This window comes from Gracilinanus agilis, chromosome 3 (genome assembly GCF_016433145.1).
Source record: "Gracilinanus agilis isolate LMUSP501 chromosome 3, AgileGrace, whole genome shotgun sequence".
Taxonomy (NCBI): Eukaryota; Metazoa; Chordata; class Mammalia; order Didelphimorphia; family Didelphidae; genus Gracilinanus; species Gracilinanus agilis.
In genome coordinates, this window is record NC_058132.1 from 423843337 (window position 1) to 423866170 (window position 22834).

At 32.3% G+C, this 22834-nt stretch overlaps 1 protein-coding gene across 2 annotated transcripts in view; it reads left to right on the top strand.

The window, feature by feature from the left end:
- Nucleotides 1-22834, top strand: part of BACE2 (beta-secretase 2) — a 105898-nt gene that overhangs the window by 62144 nt on the left and 20920 nt on the right. For both annotated transcript variants that reach the window (XM_044670311.1, XM_044670312.1), the window contains exons 3-6: nucleotides 2862-3078; nucleotides 4966-5094; nucleotides 11125-11259; nucleotides 21648-21749. In XM_044670311.1, the coding sequence (XP_044526246.1) occupies nucleotides 2862-3078; nucleotides 4966-5094; nucleotides 11125-11259; nucleotides 21648-21749 (583 nt within the window). The remainder of the gene's footprint in view (nucleotides 1-2861; nucleotides 3079-4965; nucleotides 5095-11124; nucleotides 11260-21647; nucleotides 21750-22834) is intronic.

The window sequence follows — 22834 nt, forward strand, 5'->3', positions numbered from 1 at the left end:
GCCTAACCTAATCCATTGATCCACTACTTTGTTTCTTAGCCAGTTTCAAAAAGTTTTGAAAGTTTCTAATTTATAATACAGTTTGAGTTCTGGTACCTTCCTTCAAATTTTTTCACTAATTGCCTTGATATTTTTGGCCTTTTGTTCTTCCAGATGAATTTTTTTTCCTACTCAGTGAAATAATTTTGGGTAGTTTGTTATGGCATTGAATAGGTAAGTTAGTTTAGGAAGAACTGTCATTTATATTATTTTGACTCAGCTTAACCATGAATAGTTAATGTTTTTTGAATTGTTCAGGTCTGACTTTATTTTATCCTTTAGGATAAGTTTATAATTACTTCCAATTAATTTTTGGTCTTTTTGACATTCTGTGTTGAATGTAATTTTTACACCATGATCTAAGACAGATACATTTAATATTTCTGCTTTTCAATATTTATTGGTAATGGTTTTCTGTGCCCTATCATATGGCCAATTTTTGTGAAGATGCCATGTTCTGCTAAAAAGGTGTATTCCCATTCAGTTTTCTCCAGAGGTCTATCATATCAGTCTTTTCTAAAGTTTACTTTAGTGACTTAACTTCTTTCTTATTTATTCTTTGGTTGGATTAATCTAGTTCTGAGAAGAGAAGGTTGAGGTCCCCACTAGTATAGTTCTACTATTTCCTTCTGTAACTCATGTAATTTCTCCTTTAGGAATTTGGATGTCCTGTCATTTCATGCATATGTGTTTAGTATTTATATTGCTTAATTGTTTATGATACCTTTTATCAGGATGTAATTTTCTTATCTCTTTTAATTAGATCAATTTTACTTTTGCTTTGTTTGAGGACATGATTGCTACTCCTAATTATTTTACTTTAGTTGAAACATAATAAATTTTGTTCCAGACCTTTAATTTTGCTCTCTATGTCTCCCTGTTTTAAATGTGTTCTTATAAACAGCATACTGTGAAGTTTGGGTTATTTAATCCACTCTTCTGTCCTTTTTCATTTTATGATTGAGTTCATCCCATTTACATTAACAGTTATGATTACAAACTGTGTGTTTCCATAATATAGAAAATAGCCTTTGACTGTTCAAATATCCACCGTCTCCCCCAATTCACACTCCCTCTTGTCCTTCCTCACCTATGTTTATTTCTCTGTCCATTTCCCTGAAAGGTAAGATAATTTTCTATGGCAGACTAACTATGTATGTTGTTCCCACTTTGAAAATTTGTCCATAACAGTCCTGGGATATTTTATTTGGAGATCTCTTTAATGTGGTTTTTGATGGACTCTTTCCCATTTCTATTTTCTCTTCTGGTTCAAAGATATCAGGACAGGTTTCCCTGATGATTTCTTGTAACATGGTGTCCAAGCTCTTTTTTCAATCATGACTTTCAGATATTCTAATGATGAGCTCTCCTGGTTCTATTTTCCAGGTCAGTTGTTTTTCCAGTGAACTATTTCAGATTTTCTTCTATTTTTCTTCTTTTTTTAAATTCTTCTTTGATTTGGATTTTTTAATTTTGTTTTATGTTTCCTAATTTCTTATGAAATCATTAGCTTCCATTTTCCAATTCTCAATTTTAGGGAGTTATTTTTTTTCCTTAAGCTTTTGGTTTTTCTTTTCCATTTGGCCAATTCTTCTCGGTAAGGAAGAAGTGTTTTAGATCCTCCTAATCTTTGGGAGGTTGTTTTCTTCAGGGTTTTTTTTCATTTGTTCATTTTTTTTTTTGCTTCCATATCCATTTGGCTAATTCTCATTTTTAGGAAGGTGTCCTCTTCATTAATTTTTTTCCAACCTGTCTAATCTCTCTGCCACTTCCCTTATTTGATTTTTTAAAACTTCTTTCAAGTACTTCCAAGCACTATGCTGGTATTATGTGAGATACTATAAATATTCATTTAAGAAATCAGATTTTAACTTGAGTAATAGTGCCCTAAAGATAACTCAAATATTAAATTAACTCATATTTCCAGGTGACATCCCCACCAGGAAGTAGGTCATATAGGGTGGGCAAGAGCAAAATAAATGATTCAGACATATATATTAGATCTAAATCTCTGTCAAATTAATTTCCTTTTCAGATGCTTGTACAAAGATGATATTTATTTTCACTTAGATAAACCCTAGTTCAGCAGTATAAAACAAGTAGTCAAGAAATACTTATCTTCTCATCTCAACCCATCCAATTTTGTATAAGAAATATTGAAGACTGAAAATAGAGAGGGGAAGAGGCAATTCAATTTTTCTTGGTCAAGTTATAGTAGGCTCAGAGATATCTTTTTATAGTTCTTACCACAGTGTTAAAATATATATGTAATATGTAATATGCATTATATATGTGTATATGCATACACATACATGTGCATACATACATATATGTTGATCATATATGTATATGTTTCTTTTCTAGCATCAGAATGAGAGCCATCTCATTCTGCCCCAATATAATTGGGGGAGCTCATTTAAATTGCTATCTGGTTGCCAATCACTAACAGCACAATTCTCTATAGCCTATGGTCCTATTTTAATGCTTCAACACTTCCCTATAAATGTGGAAAAGAAACACTTTCATAGAAATTTATAATCATTTAATTCTAGAGGAGGAAATGGTCTTGTGATTAAACTAATTTAAACTCACTAATTTCCAGTTTTCTTCTTTATAAAGGAGGAAATTGGAAATCAATGAAGTTAAATGAGTTTTTGCCAAACGGAGTATGTTTATCATTAATTCATAATGTAAAAATATGTCTTTTACTATTGCATACTATCTAGTCAATATATATCACTGTGAAGAACTATCTCTAACTCTTAAACAACCCTTAAAAAATTTTGATGACACAGATCAAATTAATTTTATTTAATTTGTAGGTCTAGGACATATCACTCCAAAAATTTGAATATCAATGTTAAATATACACAAGGAAGCTGGACGGGATCAGTTGGTGAAGATGTGGTTACTATTCCCAAGGGATTCAATAGTACGTTTCTTGTCAACATTGCTATTATTTTTGAATCTGAAGATTTTTTTTTACCAAAAACTAAATGGGATGGAATACTTGGACTTGCATATGCCATATTAGCCAAGGTAAGACTTTCCACTGTCATAGATTAATTTTCTAATCTTGGCTTCTCTGAAATAATTAGAATAATGGATAGATAATTCCTATAAATTTGGAAATAAAGCAGATAGGAATGGATGCTCAATGTTAAGAACTATAGTAAAAAAAAACCTTAACATTAAAAATTCCCTTATATCTAAGAATATATTTTATAAACTCAGTCATCTTTTGAAATATGAATTAAAGCTTCCTATAAAGCTTTATATGTAAAGCTTCCTAGAAGAAATACCCTTAATATCATGTATTATTGTAAGAATTGATTTGTTGTTCTCTAGTTACATATAGTTAATAGTGTTAAGTGGAAAAGTGTCAATTTTATTTTAAATATTTATCTATATTTGAGAGTTTCAATTAGTATAGGTAAAGACTACACAAATTATTTTTTTAAACCCTTACTTTTCATCTTAGAATCAGTACTATATAATAAAAAGTGTGATAGGGGATAGGCAATAGGATTAAGTCATTTGCCCAAGGTCACACAGGCAGGAACTGTCTGAAACCACATTTGAATCTAGGATACTCCCAGCTGCTCCCTGCAAAAATTCTTAATGTGTCCTTTTGTAAGGGGAAAGTGAAAGAAAAGATCTTTCTGATTAGAGGGAAGGTAGACCTCAGGCAATGAGAATGAACTATGAAGCAGTCTTGAAAGACTACTGTATTAATTTTCCAAAAGAACAAAATATCATTAAGGAAAACTATTACATTACTGCAGATATAACTCTAATCAAACTGAAAAGTTAGTTGTAGTTGGGGCTGTAAATATTGAAATAGATTGCTTTCATAGGTGATGTCCTGTCTTTTCTATAGAGTACATTAAAATTTTTAAAGAACAATTTTGTTCTCATGGCAATTTATACTACAGGTATTTCTACCATTTTAATAGAAAACTAGAAGTTTTCTTCTAATTAGGACAGTAATTCTATTTATGATATGGAAGTCCACCCAAATGGGACAGAAGTTGAAATTCCCTTGTTAATGGCAAATTGAGGAATCTCTCATGCCAGTGTTTTCATGTCATTCAACTATGTAAAATTAAATGGGATAACTGGGCTGTTTGTTTTATAATTGCCCTAGAAAGAGCATTCTCCAGGTCTGAAGACAAGTAATTATGTTTAAAAAGTTTTGATTGACTACATAAGAAAGACATTTCTCTCTCTCCCATGTTTTCATTTTCAAGGAAGACAGATAAAATATTCTTTGAGATACTTTATGAGATTCCAATGAACTGGGTAAACATGAAATTTTTTGAAGTTTAAGGATTTAAAATTATTCATTGCTATAAATATTCTAATGATGTTTATATTTTCAACAAAATTTTGAAGAAACTGGACACAGTTTCAGTGGGGTCCCAAAAGACAGGAGGACAGAGCTTGAAAATGGAGACAGATAAATAGATAGATAGATAGACAGACAGACAGATAGATAGATAGATAGATAGATAGATAGATATGAAAGAAGACTGAATCAAAAAGGATAGAAGGGGTCTGAAGAGGTCAGTCTTATTCCTAGGCAAATATATCTTTCAGAGATTTCTAATATACTTTCACCGTTAGTGTCACCTTACCTTTGACCTCTACATAAGCTGTGATAGTAAATGTAATAATGTCTTTCAAGAGTGTATAGTAATAAATATGAACAAATATTACAGCAATTAAGCCAAACATAAAGAGAAATTTTAAAGTCAGGAAATTCTGCCCATGATTTCTAAATTATTTTTATTATGAATTTGTTTATTCTTTTTCATAAGGGAAATATAATTTAGTGAATTTTGCTAGTTCTTCTATCCATGATAATTAGTAACCAAAATATGAGTAATAACAAAGTAATTATAATTTTGATTTAATTCTCTGTAGCCATCAAGTTCATTGGAGACATTCTTTGATTCCCTTGTGAAACAAGCAAAGATACCTAATATTTTCTCCATACAGATGTGTGGTGCAGGATTACCAAGAGACAGAACTGGTACCAGTGGAGGTAGTCTTGTGGGTATCTTTTAATCTTAAATGGGTGAAAACTATGATTGATGGGGAAAGAGTTCTTAATCTCTTTCAGGATAGTTATACATAAAGTTGGCTATAAAATGTGCATGCATATACAGTGAAATGCTAATGATCATATTTAAATGCTATTTTCTTCTTCATTTCTCATACTTTAAGTTATTTCATTCTTCTCTCATTTTCCATTATGATTCCTCTTTATTCTTCCTCTTATAGTAGTCCGTTTCTTAATGCAAACAGAAAATTTTGCTACATGAGCTGTCTGAGAAAGAGGAAGAAAAGTAGAAATCATACCTAACACAATTTTACTGATATACATGTATATATTTACATAGATATATGTATACATAATTTCTTTATATATAATATTTGTAAGTTGTGCCTAAGCCTTTATAACTTTACCTATTCCACAAATTAAAGGTTCTAGAAGAGGGGCAGCTGGGTAGCTCAGTGGATTGAGAGCCAGGCCTAGAGACAGGAGGTTCTAGGTTCAAATCCGGCCTCAGACACTTCCCAGCTGTGTGACCCTGGGCAAGTCACTTGATCCCCAGTGCCTACCCTTACCAATCTTCCACCTATAAGTCAATACACAGAAGTTAAGGGTTTAAAATTTTAAAAAAAAAGGTTCTAGAAGATTACACTCCTAAACAAATACAAGAGTACATGTGGTGTCCATTATGTGAATACAGAATTAAGAGGACTAAAAAGTTGAGGATACTTAAGATTGAATTATCCTTTTTTTGCTGATCTCCTCCAACTGAGTAAATAGGAAAAGGGAAAAAATTATAAAGATTCCTCTTGGTGAAGGAACAGTTGCCAAATACCTCCCTCTGTTTTCACTGAAGGGTAAATTCTCAGAGCCACTGTAATTCAACCAGACAGACAATCAATAAATACTTACTAAGAAAATGTATATTCCAGGCACTGTGCTAAATAATGGGAATAATAAAAAAAGTTTTTTAAAAAATAATCCTCTCCCCTTGAGCTCCCAGTCAAATATAGATTTCAAACAATTTTATACAAATAAGCTATACACTTATATGTATGTACATGCGCATAAATGGAAATTATAAAAAGAGAAGACACTAGAATAGGGAGGATTAGGAAAAGCCTCCTGTAGAATAGGAGATTTTAGCTGAGGTTTTTAAGGAATTCAAGAAAGCAAGGAGGCAGAGAAGATAAAGAGAGAATTCCTGGGCATCCAGGACATAAGGGGCAGGTAATGAAAATTCCTAGAATTAAAAGATGAAATATATTGTGTGAAGAATAACAAAGAGGCAAGGTTCACTGCATTGTGGAATACATGTAAAGAAGTAATATATAAGAAGACAGGAAAGTGAAAGGGAATCAGTTATGAAATGTTTCCAGTGCCCAAAACAGTTAATCCTGGAGGTCATGGAGTAGGAGAGTGATACAGTTGAACCTCAGCTTTAGGATGATCACTTTAACAACTGAGTAGAGGATGGATTAAGTGGGGAGAGACTTGAGATAGGGAGATTAACCAGCAGGCTTTTCCAGTATTCCAGTCTTGAGGTGTGTGTGGGCCTGTGCAGTATCTGACATAATGGAAGTTTAATAAATGTTTATTGACTGATTGATTACATACAGTTAGTTTCAATGTCAGAGGAGAGAAGAGTACATATTTAAAAGATGTTGCAAAGGTAAAATTAGCAGGCCATTGCAAAAAGTTGAATATACTGTGTGACAGAGAATTAATAGTCAAGGTTGATACCTAGTTTGAGAATCTGGATGATTGAGAAAATAGTAGTGTCTTTAATAAGGAAAAGTGGGTGAGTAAAAGGTTTTTGAGGGTAAGATAATGAGTTCAGTTTTGGACATGTTGAATTTTAAATATCCATAGGGCATCCAATTTGAGTTATCCAATAGGCAATTAGAGATAGGAGATTAAGGGTCAGGAGAGAGATGAGAGCCAGATAAGGAGATCAGAGAATCATCAACACAGAAATGATATTTGAATCCTTGAGAGTTGATGAGATCACACAAGTGAAATAGTATAAAGGAAGAAAAGAAGAAGCCCTGAGACAAAATCTGGTGGAACAAAGATAAAGCAAAGGAGATTGCAAAGGAATGCTCAAATAATAGGAAGAGAATGAAGAGGAAGTATTGTCCAGAAGAAAAAAAAACAAGAGAAAACTATCAAGATGATGAATATTTAAGTATTATGTTGCAGAGAGATCAAGAAGGATAAGACAATTAAGAGATCAATCACTAGTAACTTTAGAGAAAGTAATTTGAGTTGAATGATAAAGCTGTATTGCAGAGAATGAAAAGGCAATAAGAGGAAAGAAATTTGAGACAACTATAATACATGGTTTTCTCAAGAAGTTTAACCACAGTAATGGACTTCTCTACTAGCAGCAATGCAATGATCCAGGACAATTCTTAGGAATTTATGAGAAAGAACACTATCCATATCCAGAGAAAGAACTTTGGGAGTAGAAACATAGAAGAAAAACATATGATTCATCACATGTTTCAATGGGAATATGATTGGGGATGTTGACTTTAAATGATCACTCTACTGCAAATATTAATAATATTGAAAAAGCTTTTGAACAATGATACATATAAAACCCAATGGAATTGCTCATTAGCTCTGGGAGGGGGGAGGCAAGAAGGGAGGGAAAGAACATGAATCATGTAACCATAGAAAAATATTCTAAATAAATTAATTAAATAAACAAATTTTTAAAAAGAAGTTTAGCCACAAAAGAGAGGAAAGATATGAGAAGTAATGGATAGATCAAGTGGTCAGGTGTGTTTGAGGAAGGAGAAGACATGGGTATGGAGAAGCAGCCAATAGGCAAACTGAAGATAAGTGAGAGAGTAGATATGATAAAGAAGCAATCTGCTAGAGAATTTGGGATGGAATTGGATGACTACATGTAGATTTGCCTTATCCTGGAGAAAGACCTCTTCTTTTTTTTTAGAAGGTTATAGTATTATTGTTTTAAAATAATCTTTTATTTTGCTCCAATTACATGCAAAACAGTTTTTTAATTTTGAATTATTTCCTTCCCTTCATCCCTTCCCTACTCCTCCCTGAAACAGTTAACAATCTGATTTAGATTTTACATGTACAATCACGTAAAACATTTTTCTATATTAACCATTTTATAGAAGAAAACTCAAAGAAAAAAAGAAAGTTCAATATAACATGTCATAGTCTGCATTCAAACTCCATCAGCTCTTTCTCTGGAAGTGGAAGTCATTTTTTATCATATGCCCTTTGAGGTTGTCTTAGATCATGGTTTTGCTGAGAATAGTTGTCATTCAAAGATATTCATCATACAATATTACAGTTACTATGTTCAGTATTCTCCTAGTTCTGTTCACTTTACTTTGCTTCAGTTCATATAAATCATCCAAGTTTTTCTGAATTCATCATGTTTTTAATAGCATAATAGCATTCCATTACAGTCATATACCACAATTTGTTCACCCATTTCCCAATTAATAAATATCCCTAAATTTTGAATTCTTTACTACCATAAAAAGAACTAATATAAATATTTTTGTGCAAATGGTTTTTTCTTATCTCTTTTGGATACACATCTAGTAGTGTTATTGCTGGATGAAAGACTATGCACAGTTTTAAAGCCAAAAGGGCCATTTCTTCATGTGATATAGAGAGGAAAGAAAATACAGTGATGTGAAGTAAGGAAAGGAGAAGAGGTATTTCTCAAAGAATGTAGAGGAACTATAACCATAATTGATCATATTAATAGCAAAAACAACAAAAACTTATAGTTATATCAGTTGATACAGAGGTTTTTCACAAAATGTAATACTCATTCCTATTTTTAAAAACACTAGGAAACATTAGAATAAATGAAGCTTTGTTTAAAACAATAAGTAGCATCTCTCTAAGACCATGATCAAGGATTATCTAAAATGGGGATAAGCTAGAGGCCTTTATAATAAGAACAGAAGTAAAGCAAGACATATCTATTATCATCGTTATTTCAATACAGTGCTAGAAATTTTAGCCATTGCAATAAGACAAAAAAAGGAAATCAAAGGAATAAAAATAGGCAAGGAAGAAATGAAATTGCAGATGATATGATGTTTTACTTTGAGAACCCTAGAATAAACTAATAAACTAATGAAAATAATTAACTTAAGCAAAATTGCAAGATTTAAAATAAAACTACCCAAATCATTAGCATTTTTGTATGTAACCAATAAAAATTAACCTGGAGGAACAAAAAATCAAAAATATCAAGAAAATGATGGGGAAAGTGGGAAAGAAAGGGACTCAGCAGTACCAAATCTCAAACTACACTTCCCTACCAATTAGGAAAATGCAAAATAAGTAAGAAATGTAAGAAATGATAAGAGGGATACTTTCAAAGAAACCTGGGAAGATTAGTATGATCTGATGCAAAGAGAAGTAATCAAAACTCTGAAAACAATTTATACAATAAACAGAGATGAGCAAGATTTAAGACCTCTTATCAACACAAGGATCAACCATAATTATAGAACATTCATGATAAAAACCTACTCACCAGAGGAGATGAGCTTATTGCAAATTGAGGAATATTTTTCTTTTTTGGCATAGAGAATATGGGAATCTGTTTTGCTTGACTTTACATGTTTGTAACTGATTTTTTTCTTTGTTTTCAAAATAGAGGAAAAGGAGGTGGGAAATAGATAATTTGGAGCCAAAATATAAAACTGAATTTTAAATATATTTCTAGACCTGTGAACCAGGCACAACTCAATGAGGAAAGAAATGAATAGCCTAGAGATCTATAGACAAGAACTACCAGAATTTTGATTGGCTAGAAGAAATGGATTGAATAAAATTCAAATGGGGAAAAGTTACTACATGATAGTAGTAAAAAGGAGAACTAGAAAGTAATGGGGTATAAGGAGTATTCCATCTCCCGCATTTCAACCAGTATGTGGGGAATGAAGAGGCTGAGTAAAAGTACAGCCATTCTTGAAAAGCTAGGGAAATTGTATCATCAGGAGAGAACTAGGTTCCAATAAAAGCACAGACAATAAAAGGAATGAAAATTTGTTGCCTATGGAACAGGAATGCCAGATAGGAAAAAAAAAACAAAAACAATGGAAAGGATAGGTACTTGAGAGTAAGATATGTGGGGATAATGCTGAGGCATATAGGAATAAAGGGGCTTGTATGATGACAAGGGATTCAGAATTATTGGATAGGAAGGCTTTGGAAGTGGAATTTGTTAATAATTGAGATTTTCTTTATTCATAGGGGTTTGTCTTCAGAGTAGAGTCCTCTAAGAGCTTTAGGCATTTTAGGAAAGGGAACAATTTCTGGAGCTGAAGGAATGTTATTATTCTCCTTCTCCTTAGGCAGGAGACTGGATTGGAGACTTGTGAAATGGCTTTTCTTCTCCTCCCAGGAAATGGGGAAGAAAAGGTGTTTTTCCTTTTCTTCCAGCACAAGACTGAAGATCAGACAGGAGATAATGGATGAGATGGAATGGCACTTGCAATAAAATGATGCCTCTCCCCTCACCACAAAGGAAGAGATTAACCACTTCCATATGTAAAGAGTACAAATGGTGGTGTTCTTCATTGTGTTTTTGTTATTTTGCTGAAGGAAAGAGTAGAAGAATATAATTTTTTACGAGTTTGAGCCTCTTGCTTTTTTTTACTTTTTGACACTGATGCCTGTGGAACTGAACAGTTTGTTCCAGCTTGATCACTGTAGTGTTAAATTTGTCAAATATTGTGAGGTTATTCCTTTGGAAGAAATAGAAAGTCATTTTAAGGAACAAGCCATATAATGCAATTCTTCTTACACAAGAGGGAAAAAACATAATAATTTAATTATGGACAGGGATTGGTTTTCATTTTTGTCTTTGTATCCACAGTGCCTAGCAAAATACTTCAAACATAATAGTGGAATAATGAATCTTTCTTGAATTGTGCATTATTAATTAATCTGTTGAATATACTTTGTCCTTAATTCCTCTTTTCTCTTTTGTTTGTGAATATTTCTCTTCCTAGGTTATGGGAGGAATTGAACCAAGTTTGTATGAGGGTGATATATGGTACACAACAATTAAAAAGGAATGGTATTACCAGATTGAAATTCTGAAATTGGAAATTGGAGGACAGAACCTGAATTTGGATTGTAGTGAGGTATTTGAAATAAGATCTATGTGTGTGCATGAGCACATCTGTTCACTTTCATTCAAGTGTTATTGCTTTGACCTGATTACAAATTCCAAGTCATTGTTACATATGCCTACGTAGAAGAATAAATATAATATGTTTTCTATGTTGAAAGAAATGGTGAAAAATAGAAAATGTGACTTTCCTACTTTTTGACCTAGTATTAATTATTTAATTAAAGTTAATTAACTGGATAAAAATTTAGAGTCAACTTGCTATATATTCATCTTGAAGTAGTATTCCCTGAGCAATGTCTGTACCTACTTGTGACAGTTGATTTGTTATGTTTTTGCCCTAAGCTGGTATTGAGTTGGGAATGTTTTTTTATTGATCTCATAAATAAATACAATTAAATATTGGATTAAAGAACTCACCTCTAGATAATTACAACTTTTGAAAAGAGACAAGGATCTCAAGTTAAAAGAAAAGAAAGTAAGTGTGAAAAACATATATAGTTCATAACTTGTCTTTTCCAGTATTACCATGGAGGCTGGGAGGGAGGACTGCATAATCATCATTTTGCTGCTTCCTTTTGCATTATAGAAAAACATGAAGGCATATTTTTAATATTTACTTGATTTGATAGCAATAAAAAAGACTTCACATTAACTTTAATTATCCAGTTGCCTTTTAGGGTGTATGAGAACCTTCTAAAACAATTTCACAAAGTTTGGTAGAAATGCAGAAATATTGTTTTAATTTTTCATTTACCTTTAATTTTCCATCCTCCACCTTTTTCTAAATAGAGAGATTTCTATAAAAGAAACCCCAGAAGAAAGATAAGATATGATGAAATAATAGGTTCACTCATTATTTTTAGAGCCTGATCATGGGTCAATTCTTCTTTTCTGTTTTCAAGAAATATCTCCTTTGATGAGCCATTGTATCTATAATAAAATGTTGATTCACTCTTTGGTAATCAATATCAGGGATTTTTTTCACCTGATTAAAAATGTCTCCTTGGGGGGATATGTTATTACCATTGTGACAAGTATATCCTGTGTCCAGCTGTAACAAGCTTTAAATTAGAAATAATGTTACTTGAATCCTAGAATGTGTCATCATGAATCAGTATGATAATTTCCATGCATAAGAATCTTCTCTAATTGTATTTTGTTTCCAGTACAAGAAGGCAATGCTACAAATTATGCCATATAGTTATAACATATCCTAATGTCTATGAATTTATTATCCACAGCAACTGAGGGCTGCTTCTTTTCTCTATAAACCTCAAATCATTCCAGTTAAAAGGTTCTGAAAGTTATAATGTAGATTATATTGGTTTGGGATTAGAGATTAGGTGATCGATCTATCTAGTGGAGGGGAAGAGTGGAGTGGTGGCAGTAAATGTCAGTGTCTCTTATCAAGTCTGTCTCTACCTCCCAAAGAAATATGCATAATTTTTGTTGGTTTTTTAATCATCATAATTTTATCTACTCCATCAACCTGGATAATTGAGAACTGAATATGCTTAGTTTCCTCAGATCATATTTAGGAAGGAATATTTTTTATCTTCCTGACATTTTGGTGTCATCTCTTTTACCCTTTAATATATTAGCCCTTCACTTGCAATTACTCTTACTCTTCTAAACCATTAGCCCTGAGGATGCTAAACTATGGATCATGTCTTCCTTTCCTTGACTCACAATACTGAAGTACAAAACAATGGACAAAATATTGAATAGTTTTAGTACAATTAAAACATAAATTTTTTTCAATGAAAACAAATTCAAGTCAAAGTCAACTAAAACAAAAATTACATTGTAAGTTTTTTCCTTCTTATAGTGAATACAACAAAATCATATTTAATATAGTCTGCACAAGTGAGACAAAATTGTATTTATCATATATTAAATATCCATGCAGACATAAAAACTATCACAATTTGTCACCATAGGTTCCTGATACAAATAAGTTGTGTTATGCTCTTTGCTTAATTTTAATGGTGTGCAAAATATAAATTTATAGACAGATGCATGTATATGTGTGTGCTGAAATTAAAAGTAAAATATATTAGTTTCCCTAAGAACCTCAAGTTTCAATAAATTGAAATAACTTAAGAATGGGCATAAATAGTCATTTCAAATTTTTAACAAATTTTTTTTTAATATGGGCCTCCCTATCTCACCAAACCTGGAAGGGCAGGATCCAATCCTACTATTTGGCCAGAAGCTTTGGCCTGCTTTATTTCCAATGTGAGCTTATTTTCCCCTATTTAAGTAACCTGATGACCTTGCACTCCTGGAAGCCCACTATATTGGTGCCAGACTTAGTGAAGAAACCTGATCAACTCTAATTCTACTACAACTCAGAACTAGACTCAAGTAACCTCAGCCTTCTCAGTATCAAGGATTATACACGTATACCACTACACTGAGTAACAATCAGATTTAATATAATTTTCTTAAATTTGTTAATGTCTATTTTAAAATGTGAAATATTATACCTTTATATTGAAGAAATGTGGCTTGAAAAGATTAAGAAAAAAATTAAATTTAATTTAAAAAAAGATTTTTTTTTAAACCTGGGACTCCATTCTAGGAGAATAGGGCCACAACCAGTAGGCAATGGGTCACACAGTCGCTCAGGGTCACCCAGCTGGGAAGTGTCTGAGCCCAGGTTTGAACCTAGGACCTTTTGTCTCTAGGCCTAGCTCTCAATCCACTGAGCTAACCCAGCTGCCCCTACTTTAGGTTGCAGTTTCTTTAGCAGATGTAGTTTTTACAGGGTGGGGTTGCTAGCCCCACGCCCAACCCTCCTCCTTTTTTTCATCCGGGCTAGGGACCATCCTTGGCCCAGGAGTGGTAAGGGTGGGCAATAGGGGTCAAGTGACTTGCCCAAGGTCACACAGCTGGAAGTGTCCAAGGCCGGACTTGAACCTAGGACCTCCAGTCTCTAGGCCTGGCTCTCAATCCACTGAGCCACCCAGCTGCCCCCCAAAAAAAAGATTAAAACAACTAAAATTAGTGCAATAAAAGAGAATAGTAAGAATGTAAGTAGTAGAAATACAGAAATTGTAAAAAGGCCAAATTTTTCAAAATATTTATCTTTGAGATTCAGATATACTATTATTGGTGGAAAAGAAAGACTTCTGTGTCCTTTGTACCAATGCTTTAGCTGTAGATAACATGAATTTTGAAATTGTACACCAAAAATATACATTAGCAAAATGAGATTTTTTTTCTATAGAAAATTAAATGCTTTAATTGGTGGATTAAAACCATATCTGTGACATCAAAAGAATTATTTGTACCCTAGAATGTGTACAGAATTTGTAAGTATAACAACTTCTTTTAACTGGAAAAACATTCATTTTTAATATAATTGAATATATTGAATATATTTTATAGTCAAAACAATGTTTAATGAAATGGCTTTCTGTGATTCTACTTGAAGATAATTTAACGAGAAAGATTTCTTGTTTATTTGAACTTAATTGATCCTTTAAAATCCTCCTATTTTGCATTGCAAAAGAAACAACAAACAAGATATTCACTTGGTTATGTAATAATTAAAATTAAATTATGAGGATGTTAGTAGCTTTTGTAGCATTATTACATCAAAGTAGTGATAGTAGAGAGAGGGAAATGTAGGAAAGAGGCAGAGAGTTGAGTAGCCTATGTGCCATTTTGATGGAATGAAACTCACCATCGACAGGGGTTCTCCCTCAGGTTCCAATCTCCAGCCAGAAGAGCATGAGAGTCTCTGTCAGCAGAGCCTTGGTCTCACTTTCATAAGCAGTTTTCTCCACCCATTAGCTCTCTCACATCATATCTCAGGAACCAATCACAGTTCCTTAATTTTGGTTACACTAGTTTTGCTTGTACAAATGCTTTTTAATTTGATGCAATCAAAATCATTTATTTTACATTTTGGAATGTTTCTATCTCTTGCTTGGTCTAAAATTCCTCCCTTTCCCACAGATCTGACAAGTATACTATTCTGTGGTCACCTAATTTATTCATGATTGCATTCCCTATTTTTAAGTCATTAACCCATTTTGAATTTATCTTGGGATAGGGTGTGAGATGTTGATGTAATTCTGATTTTTTGAATAATCTTGAATGAAGAAGATTGAAATAGTTATTACAGTAAAGAGGAAGATGGGGGTATGACAAGCAATGCTTGAAGCATACTGTCATCAGTTATGGTCAAAAAGGGAATAACATTCACACTCTGTTGTAGAGATCTTTCTTATCATATAATGAAAGCAGGAGGAAAAGAGGAAAAGAGAAAGAGAGGGACTGATAGAAGGGAGGGTGAATTGGGACAGTTGCATTCAGAAGCAAAACACTTTTGAGGAAGGACAAGTAAAAGAGAGTGAGGGGGGAGAGAGAGGGAGAGTGATAAACAGGGGAATAACAGGTTGGAGAAAAATACACAGTAATTATAACAGTGAATGTAAATGGAATAAAAATCCATAAAAGGGATATAGATAGAAGACTGGATTAAATACCAGAATTCTATAATATGTTGTTTACAAAAAAAATACATTTGAAGCACAGAGAAAAATTAAGAGGCTAGAGCAGGATCTATCAAGTTTTAGCTAAAGTTAAAAAAAAAAAAAAAGCCAGGCATAGCAACCCTGATCTCAGTCAAAGCAAAGGCAAAAAAAAAAAAATCTGATCAAAGAAATAAGAAAGGAAATTATTTTGACAAAAGATACCATAAAAAATGAATATCAACACTAAAACTATATGCACCAAATGGTAGCGTGTCCAAATTTTTAAAGAAGAAAAATTATTTACAGAAAGAATTAGACAGTTAAACTATGCTAGTGGGGAACCTTGACTTTACTCTTATAGAACTACGTAAATCTCACAAAAAAAATAAACAATAAAAAAGTTAAATAGTTGAATAGAATTTTAAAAGAGTTATATATGATAAACCTCTGGAGAAAACTAAATGGGAACAAAAAGGAATATACCTTTTATTGCCTAAACAAAAATTGAGCATAAAAATCTCACAACCAAATATAGAAAAGTAGAAATATTAATTTCATCCTTTTCAGATCATAATGCAATTAAAATTACATTCAATAAAGGAAGTAAAAATAAATTAAAAATTAATTAGTAATTAATCTAATCTTAAAGATTGAGTGAGTCAAAAAACAAATCATCTAAGGAATTAATAATTTCATTCAAGAGAATGACAATAAGGAGACAACATGAAATTTTATAGAATATAGTCAGAGCAGTCGTTAAGGGAAATTTTTTATCTCTAACTGCTTAACTAAACTAGAAAAAGAACAAATTAAAATTCTCCAATTTAATACCAAATTAGAAATCCTGAAAATAAAAGGAAAGCTTAATAAAATTGAAGTAATATAATTATTTAATTAATAAATAAAAGTAGGAGCTGGTTTTATGAGAGAAAACAATAGATAAAATAATGATTAATTAGATTTTTAAAAAAGAAAGGAAAAAACTTATCAAAAATGGAAAGACTTGATTCTCTCCCAAAGAAGAAAAAAGTAAAGCAATTATTAGGAGCTATTTTGCCCAATTACATGCTAATATATGTGAAAATCTAAGCAAATGGATGAATATTTATTTGTTTCTTATTTGTTTGTTTGTTTGTTTGTTTAAAACCCTTACCTTCCATCTTGGAGTCAATACTGTGTATTGCTTCCAAGGCAGAAGAGTGGTAAGGGTAGGCAATGGGGATCAAGTGACTTGCCAGGTCACACAGCTGAGAAGTGTCTGAGGCCAGATTTGAACCTAGGACCTCCCGTTTCTAGGCCTGGTTCTCAATCCACTGAGCTACCCAGCTGCCCCCAATGGATGAATATTCAGAAAAATATAAATTGCCCAGAGTGACTGAAGAAGAAATTGAATGCTTAATAACTTCATCTGAAAAAAAGAAATTTAATAATCCATCAATTAATTTAAGGAAAATTTTCCTAAGGAAAAAATCTCCAGGACCAAATAGATTCACATGTGAATTCTACCAAACATTTAAACAATGATTACTTCCAATACTATATAAACTATTTGGAAACATAGACCAAGAAGGGGTCCCAAATTCCTTTTCTGCCACAAATATGGTGTTGACAGGTAAACCCAGAAAAGCGCAAATAGAGAATGAAAACTACAGATCAATTTCTCTAATGATATTGATGCAAATTTTTTAAATTAAATGCTAGCAAAGAGGTTACAGTAATGTGTCACCAGAATCATATTCTATAATCAGATGAGATTTATACCAGCAATGTAAGACTTGCTCAAAATTAGGAAAGCATAATTGACCATATCAATATCATATCAATAATATGATAATAATAATATCAATAATTGGTCAACTAAATAATAAAAAAAACCATTTGATTGTCTCATTAGATGTAGAATTAACTTTTGACAAAATGTAACACTCATTTCTATTAAAAAAAACTAGAGGAAAGAAATAGAGCTTTCCTTAAAATATCTATATAAAATAAAACATCTATCTAAAACAATTAGACTACATTTTCTGTAATTTGGATAAAACTAAAAGCTTTGCCAATGATAGAGATTGAAGTAAGGATCCCCATTATCACCACTATTATTCATTATAAATGCTAGTTATAGCAATAAGAGAAGAAAAAAATTGAATTGGAATATGCAATGAAAAAACAAAACTATCACTCTTTGTAAACAACATACTTAAAAAATCAACCAAAAAACTAATTGGAGCAATTAGAAATTCTAGCCAAACAGAAGAATATTAAATAAGCCCACATAAATTAAAACCATTTCTTTATATTGCAAGTAAAATCCAATGGCAAGAGATAGAAAGAGAAATCTCATTAAGAATAACTGTAGACAATATAAAATATATGTTGGTCCACTACCAATACCAACCCAGGAATGATCTGCACACAATTGCAAACACTTTTCACACAAAGTCAGATAAAAAAAAATGGGGGAAAACATTAATTGTTCAAGGGTAGGCCAAGCCAATATAATAAAAATGAAAATTTAATTAACTTATTCAGTTCCATACCAAACTACAAAAATATATTTCACAGGACTAGAAAAAAAGTAATGAAATTCATCTGGAAGAATAGTAGGATAGCAAGAGAATTAATGGTGAAAATGTGAAGGAAAGTGGACACACCTGATCTCAAACTATATGATAAAGCAGTAATCAGTAAAACCACAATCTGACTACTAAGTCTATATCCCAAAGACATCCAAAAAGAAGGAAAAGGACCTATTTATAGAAGATCTTTTTGTGGTAGCAAAGAATTGAAAATTGAGGGGAGATCTATTGGAATGGCGGTCTTAGTACTCCTAGAATTGGACCTCCTAATTTAAGGCTGGGTACCCTAGACAAGAGCTATAAACATTTTTAGCTCTCAAACTAAAGCCACTGAGACTTGCAAAACAACTTCTCTTCATCTGCCTATGACAAATCACTATTGTCAGTAGAAACAGCATACCCTGAAACACATTGAAAAAAGCCCTAGTAAAAAATGAAATTTCAAAAGCCCCATTTCCAAGCAAATATAATTGGAATTTAGCTTTCTAGCCTTACACAATTCATACAAATCATACTCTCACTTACCTTGCTTTCATTTGTTTAATCTATGTATAAAAGGAGCAGATGTATCCCCCAATAGTGAGAGTAGGCTCCAGTAAAATCACAGCCATAACTTAGAAATAGCTAGACATGTAGCCTAGACATCACATGAGGCTCCCAAACCCCTCCTTTCTAACACCTCCCTGCAGTACTTTGTAAAAACTGTATGTTCTTCCAAGAAATTACTGATGCAGGAATTTTGTGAAAAGCTTAGTTAGATGATTACACATTTGCCAGTGATTTATTATCCTACAGAAAACTCTGTCTAAGCTTCAGTGAGGTAAACTAAGTCTATTGTAAAAGAATAATAAATTATCTACATTCATTGTATATGTGAAAAGCTTACCCTTAGCCTACATCACTTAAATCAGAGGTTCCCACACTTTTTTGGCCTACCACCCCCTTTCCAGAAAAAAATATTACTTAGCACCCCCTATCACATACTATCACCACTCCCTTATAGTTATTCACTGCCCCCAAATGCACCTGTGGCCATCACCATCCCCCTGAATCGCTGCAGCACCCACCAGTGGGCAGTGGCGCCCACTTTGGGAATCACTGACTTAAATCATTAAATGTTGTCACTGATTAGCATGAGGTCTTGTGTCTGTCTAAGTTTGTCTTTGACACTCCTTATCCCAACCACATTTCTTTTATCCCATTCCGTGACCCGCAAATGACTTGACAGATATCCATTAGTTGGAAAATGACTGAATAAGTTATGGCAATTAAATTTTATTGTTCAATAAAAAGAAATGATGACCAAGAAGATTTCAGAAAAACCTGGAAAGATTTACATGAACCAATGCAGAGTGAAGTGAGCAGAACCAATACAGATTCAGGCATGCCATGTTTTACTTTATTTCCTTCTTGGCTTTTTTTTTAATATGTTTTCTTCCACAATGTGACAAATATGGAAATAGATTTTCTATGACAGAAATGTATAACCCATATCAAATTGATTACCTCTTAGGAAGGGAGGATGGGAGGAAGAGGAGAGAATTTGGACCTCAAGTGTTAGAAAAAATAATGTAAAAATTGGTTTTTCCATGTAATTGGGAAAAATAAAACATTTCCTCAAGAAAAATATGAAATGACAGGGAAAATGCAACATATTATACATTATTTTACATGTAATTTGGGGAAAATGTTATTTAAAAATAAAATCAATGGAAAAAATTGCAAAGAGACAAACTGAGGTTTTATTAAATAAAGTAAAACTTCCTACCTATTAAAAAGCCAAATTCATCTTAAATTAAATGTGCTTTAATTGTTCCTTCTTTGATATCTTACCCTTGTTCTATGACTCTCTTGATTTCCTTCTTATTTCTTTTCCCCTTGAAGGTTTTGTCTTTGGTCCCCTTCTCTTCTTTCTCTGCATTTTCTGTTAGTAATTTCATCCACCTCCATGACTTTAATCATCACTTATTTGCGCATCATTCCCAACTAAGGCCCAATCTCTCCCCAGAATTCAGTCATATTTCCAGCTGCCTAAAAGACACATTCATCAGTTATAGTGTTCACAGCAAAATATCTAAATGGACATATCCTTCAGGCAGTTCAAAATTAAGCATCAAAATGAATTTATCTAAATCTGAACTCATCACCTTTCCACTCTCCTAATCCTCTAATGTTCCTCTTACCTCAACAAATTTATAATGATCAATATTCATTAGACAAATACTATATGGAAGTCTCTTCATTTTTTGTTGATGGTAACATCCTTTCAGTCATCTAGGCTTGAAAATATAAGTCACCTTTGACTCTTCCTTCTAACTCCACCTACATTTTTCAGTCTCTTCGTAAGTCCTTCATAATATCTCCTAAATCCATTCAATCCTAAATGCTTCTTTCTTGAACTATTATAGCAGCCTATAAATTGATTTTTCTTCCTTTATAAAAGAGTCTGTTTTATCCATCTTTCATACAAAGACAATTTTGTGCAACTCTGCCTCATTCAAATCCAATTTATGCATAAATCAAAATATCAACCCATTGGTCCTTTTTGAAAATGAAAGGCAAACAACCTGAATAATCTTTCTAATGTGTTTCTCTGATTGTACAACTCCACTACTCAAAAATTTCTATGGTTCTCATCTGACTTTTTAGATAACATATAACAAACTCTTAACCTTGACATCAAATCCCTTTAAATATGGTTTCCAACCTTGTCTCATACTACCACATTCAGATATTTATGGTAAAAATGGAACCAAACTTAATCCTCTGTAATTGTCTTTCTTTCTCTTTTCCATGTTTCTGTTCATGTTCTCTCTCCTCTCTATGACCATTGATGTCCCTCTCTTCCTTCAAGGTACAACTCTGGTACCTCATTTTTCCCTAATTCTTCTCAGCTGAAAGCGATTTCTAACTCTTCAAATTTCTCATAGTCATTAACCTAGACTTAAAAAATGATATATTATCTTGTAACAGTTAAATTTATTTAGACTTTATACTTTTGAGAGGACATATGTCTTTATATAATGCCTAGCACCTCACATTGCATGTAGTAGGTTTAAATAAAATAAATTCATTTATTGAGCACCTACTAATATAATAAATGAATTTATTTCAATTAAATCAACTTATGACAATGAAAAAATTGTCCCCTCTGTGTTCAGCTTCCATTATAAAAAGAATATTAATGAATCTATAGAAGCAAGATGCATTATAGCTATGTATTTTTAAAATCTATTTCAGTTTAATAATTCCTTCAAATTACAAAGGCCTTAATAATTTTATGTGCCTATGATACCATGTGTTTCTCATGCTATTTTCTCCTCCTTTGTTTTTAGTATAATGTAGATAAAGCAATTGTAGATAGTGGCACCACTCTATTCCATCTGCCTCAGAAAGTCTTTGAAGCTGTGATTGAAGCAGTTTCCCATACATCTTTGGTAAGTGTGGTCATGAATGATAATCATTGTCTTTTCAGGAAAAACCGGAATTAATTTTTAAGTAATCATGTAGAAACTGGAAACCATGTCTATTGGAGTTTCTTTTTTAAATGCATTTTTCCTTTTATATTTTTACCTCATTCTTCTTTCCCAATAACCAGCTTGGTGCCCAGACCTATTAAACCTTCTTTTACTGCAAAACAAAACAAGTAAATGCAAACTGACACAGTGATCATTTACAATTTAGACAATGTTCTACACCTGTAGTCAATTACTTCTCATATGAGAAGAACTATTCATCATTAGTCTAACATAAGCAAGATTATTTATTATATTTAAGATGGATAATCATATCACTCAATATTTCATTGTTATGGGCTACATATCACTGGAGAAGATTTAGAAGTGGGGGATATGAACAATCATTTTTTTCAAGTATTTAAAAGTTATTATAATTAAATGCCATGATTTTATAGAATTCCATTTAATTATTTTGTTCTTTCCATTGACATTTATTGCAGTCATTGTGTATATTGTTTTCCTGGTTCTTATTATTTCATTGAGCATCAGATTATATAAGCCTTGCCATGTTTCTTTATATTTATAACATTTGCCAATTCTTAAAGTAAAATAATATTATATTGCATTTATATATCACATTTTGTCTAGCCTACAACTAATTGATGGTCATCTACTTTATTAACTCAAGTTCTTTGCTACCATGAAAAGTAGTGCTATAAATATTTTGTCATTAACCTCACTGGGATATATGCACAGCAATGGAATCCCTTGATCAAAAAGAATGGATGGCTTAGTAGAAATAACTCAATACTTGAAATAAAAGAGACCTATATTGAAATCTTGCCTTTGACATTTTTTAGCCCTCTATCTGGGTAAGTCGCAATTTCTGGTGGTTTCAGTTTTTATATGCTTCAGTTTCCTCATCTCCAAAAATGGAGCTAATAAAAGTATCTGCCTCCTCTACCTATGAAGAAAAAAGGAGGAAAAGGAGGAGGAGGAGGAGAAGGAGGAGGAGGAGGAGGAGAAGGAGGAGGAGGAGGAGGAGGAGGAGGAGGAGAAGAAGA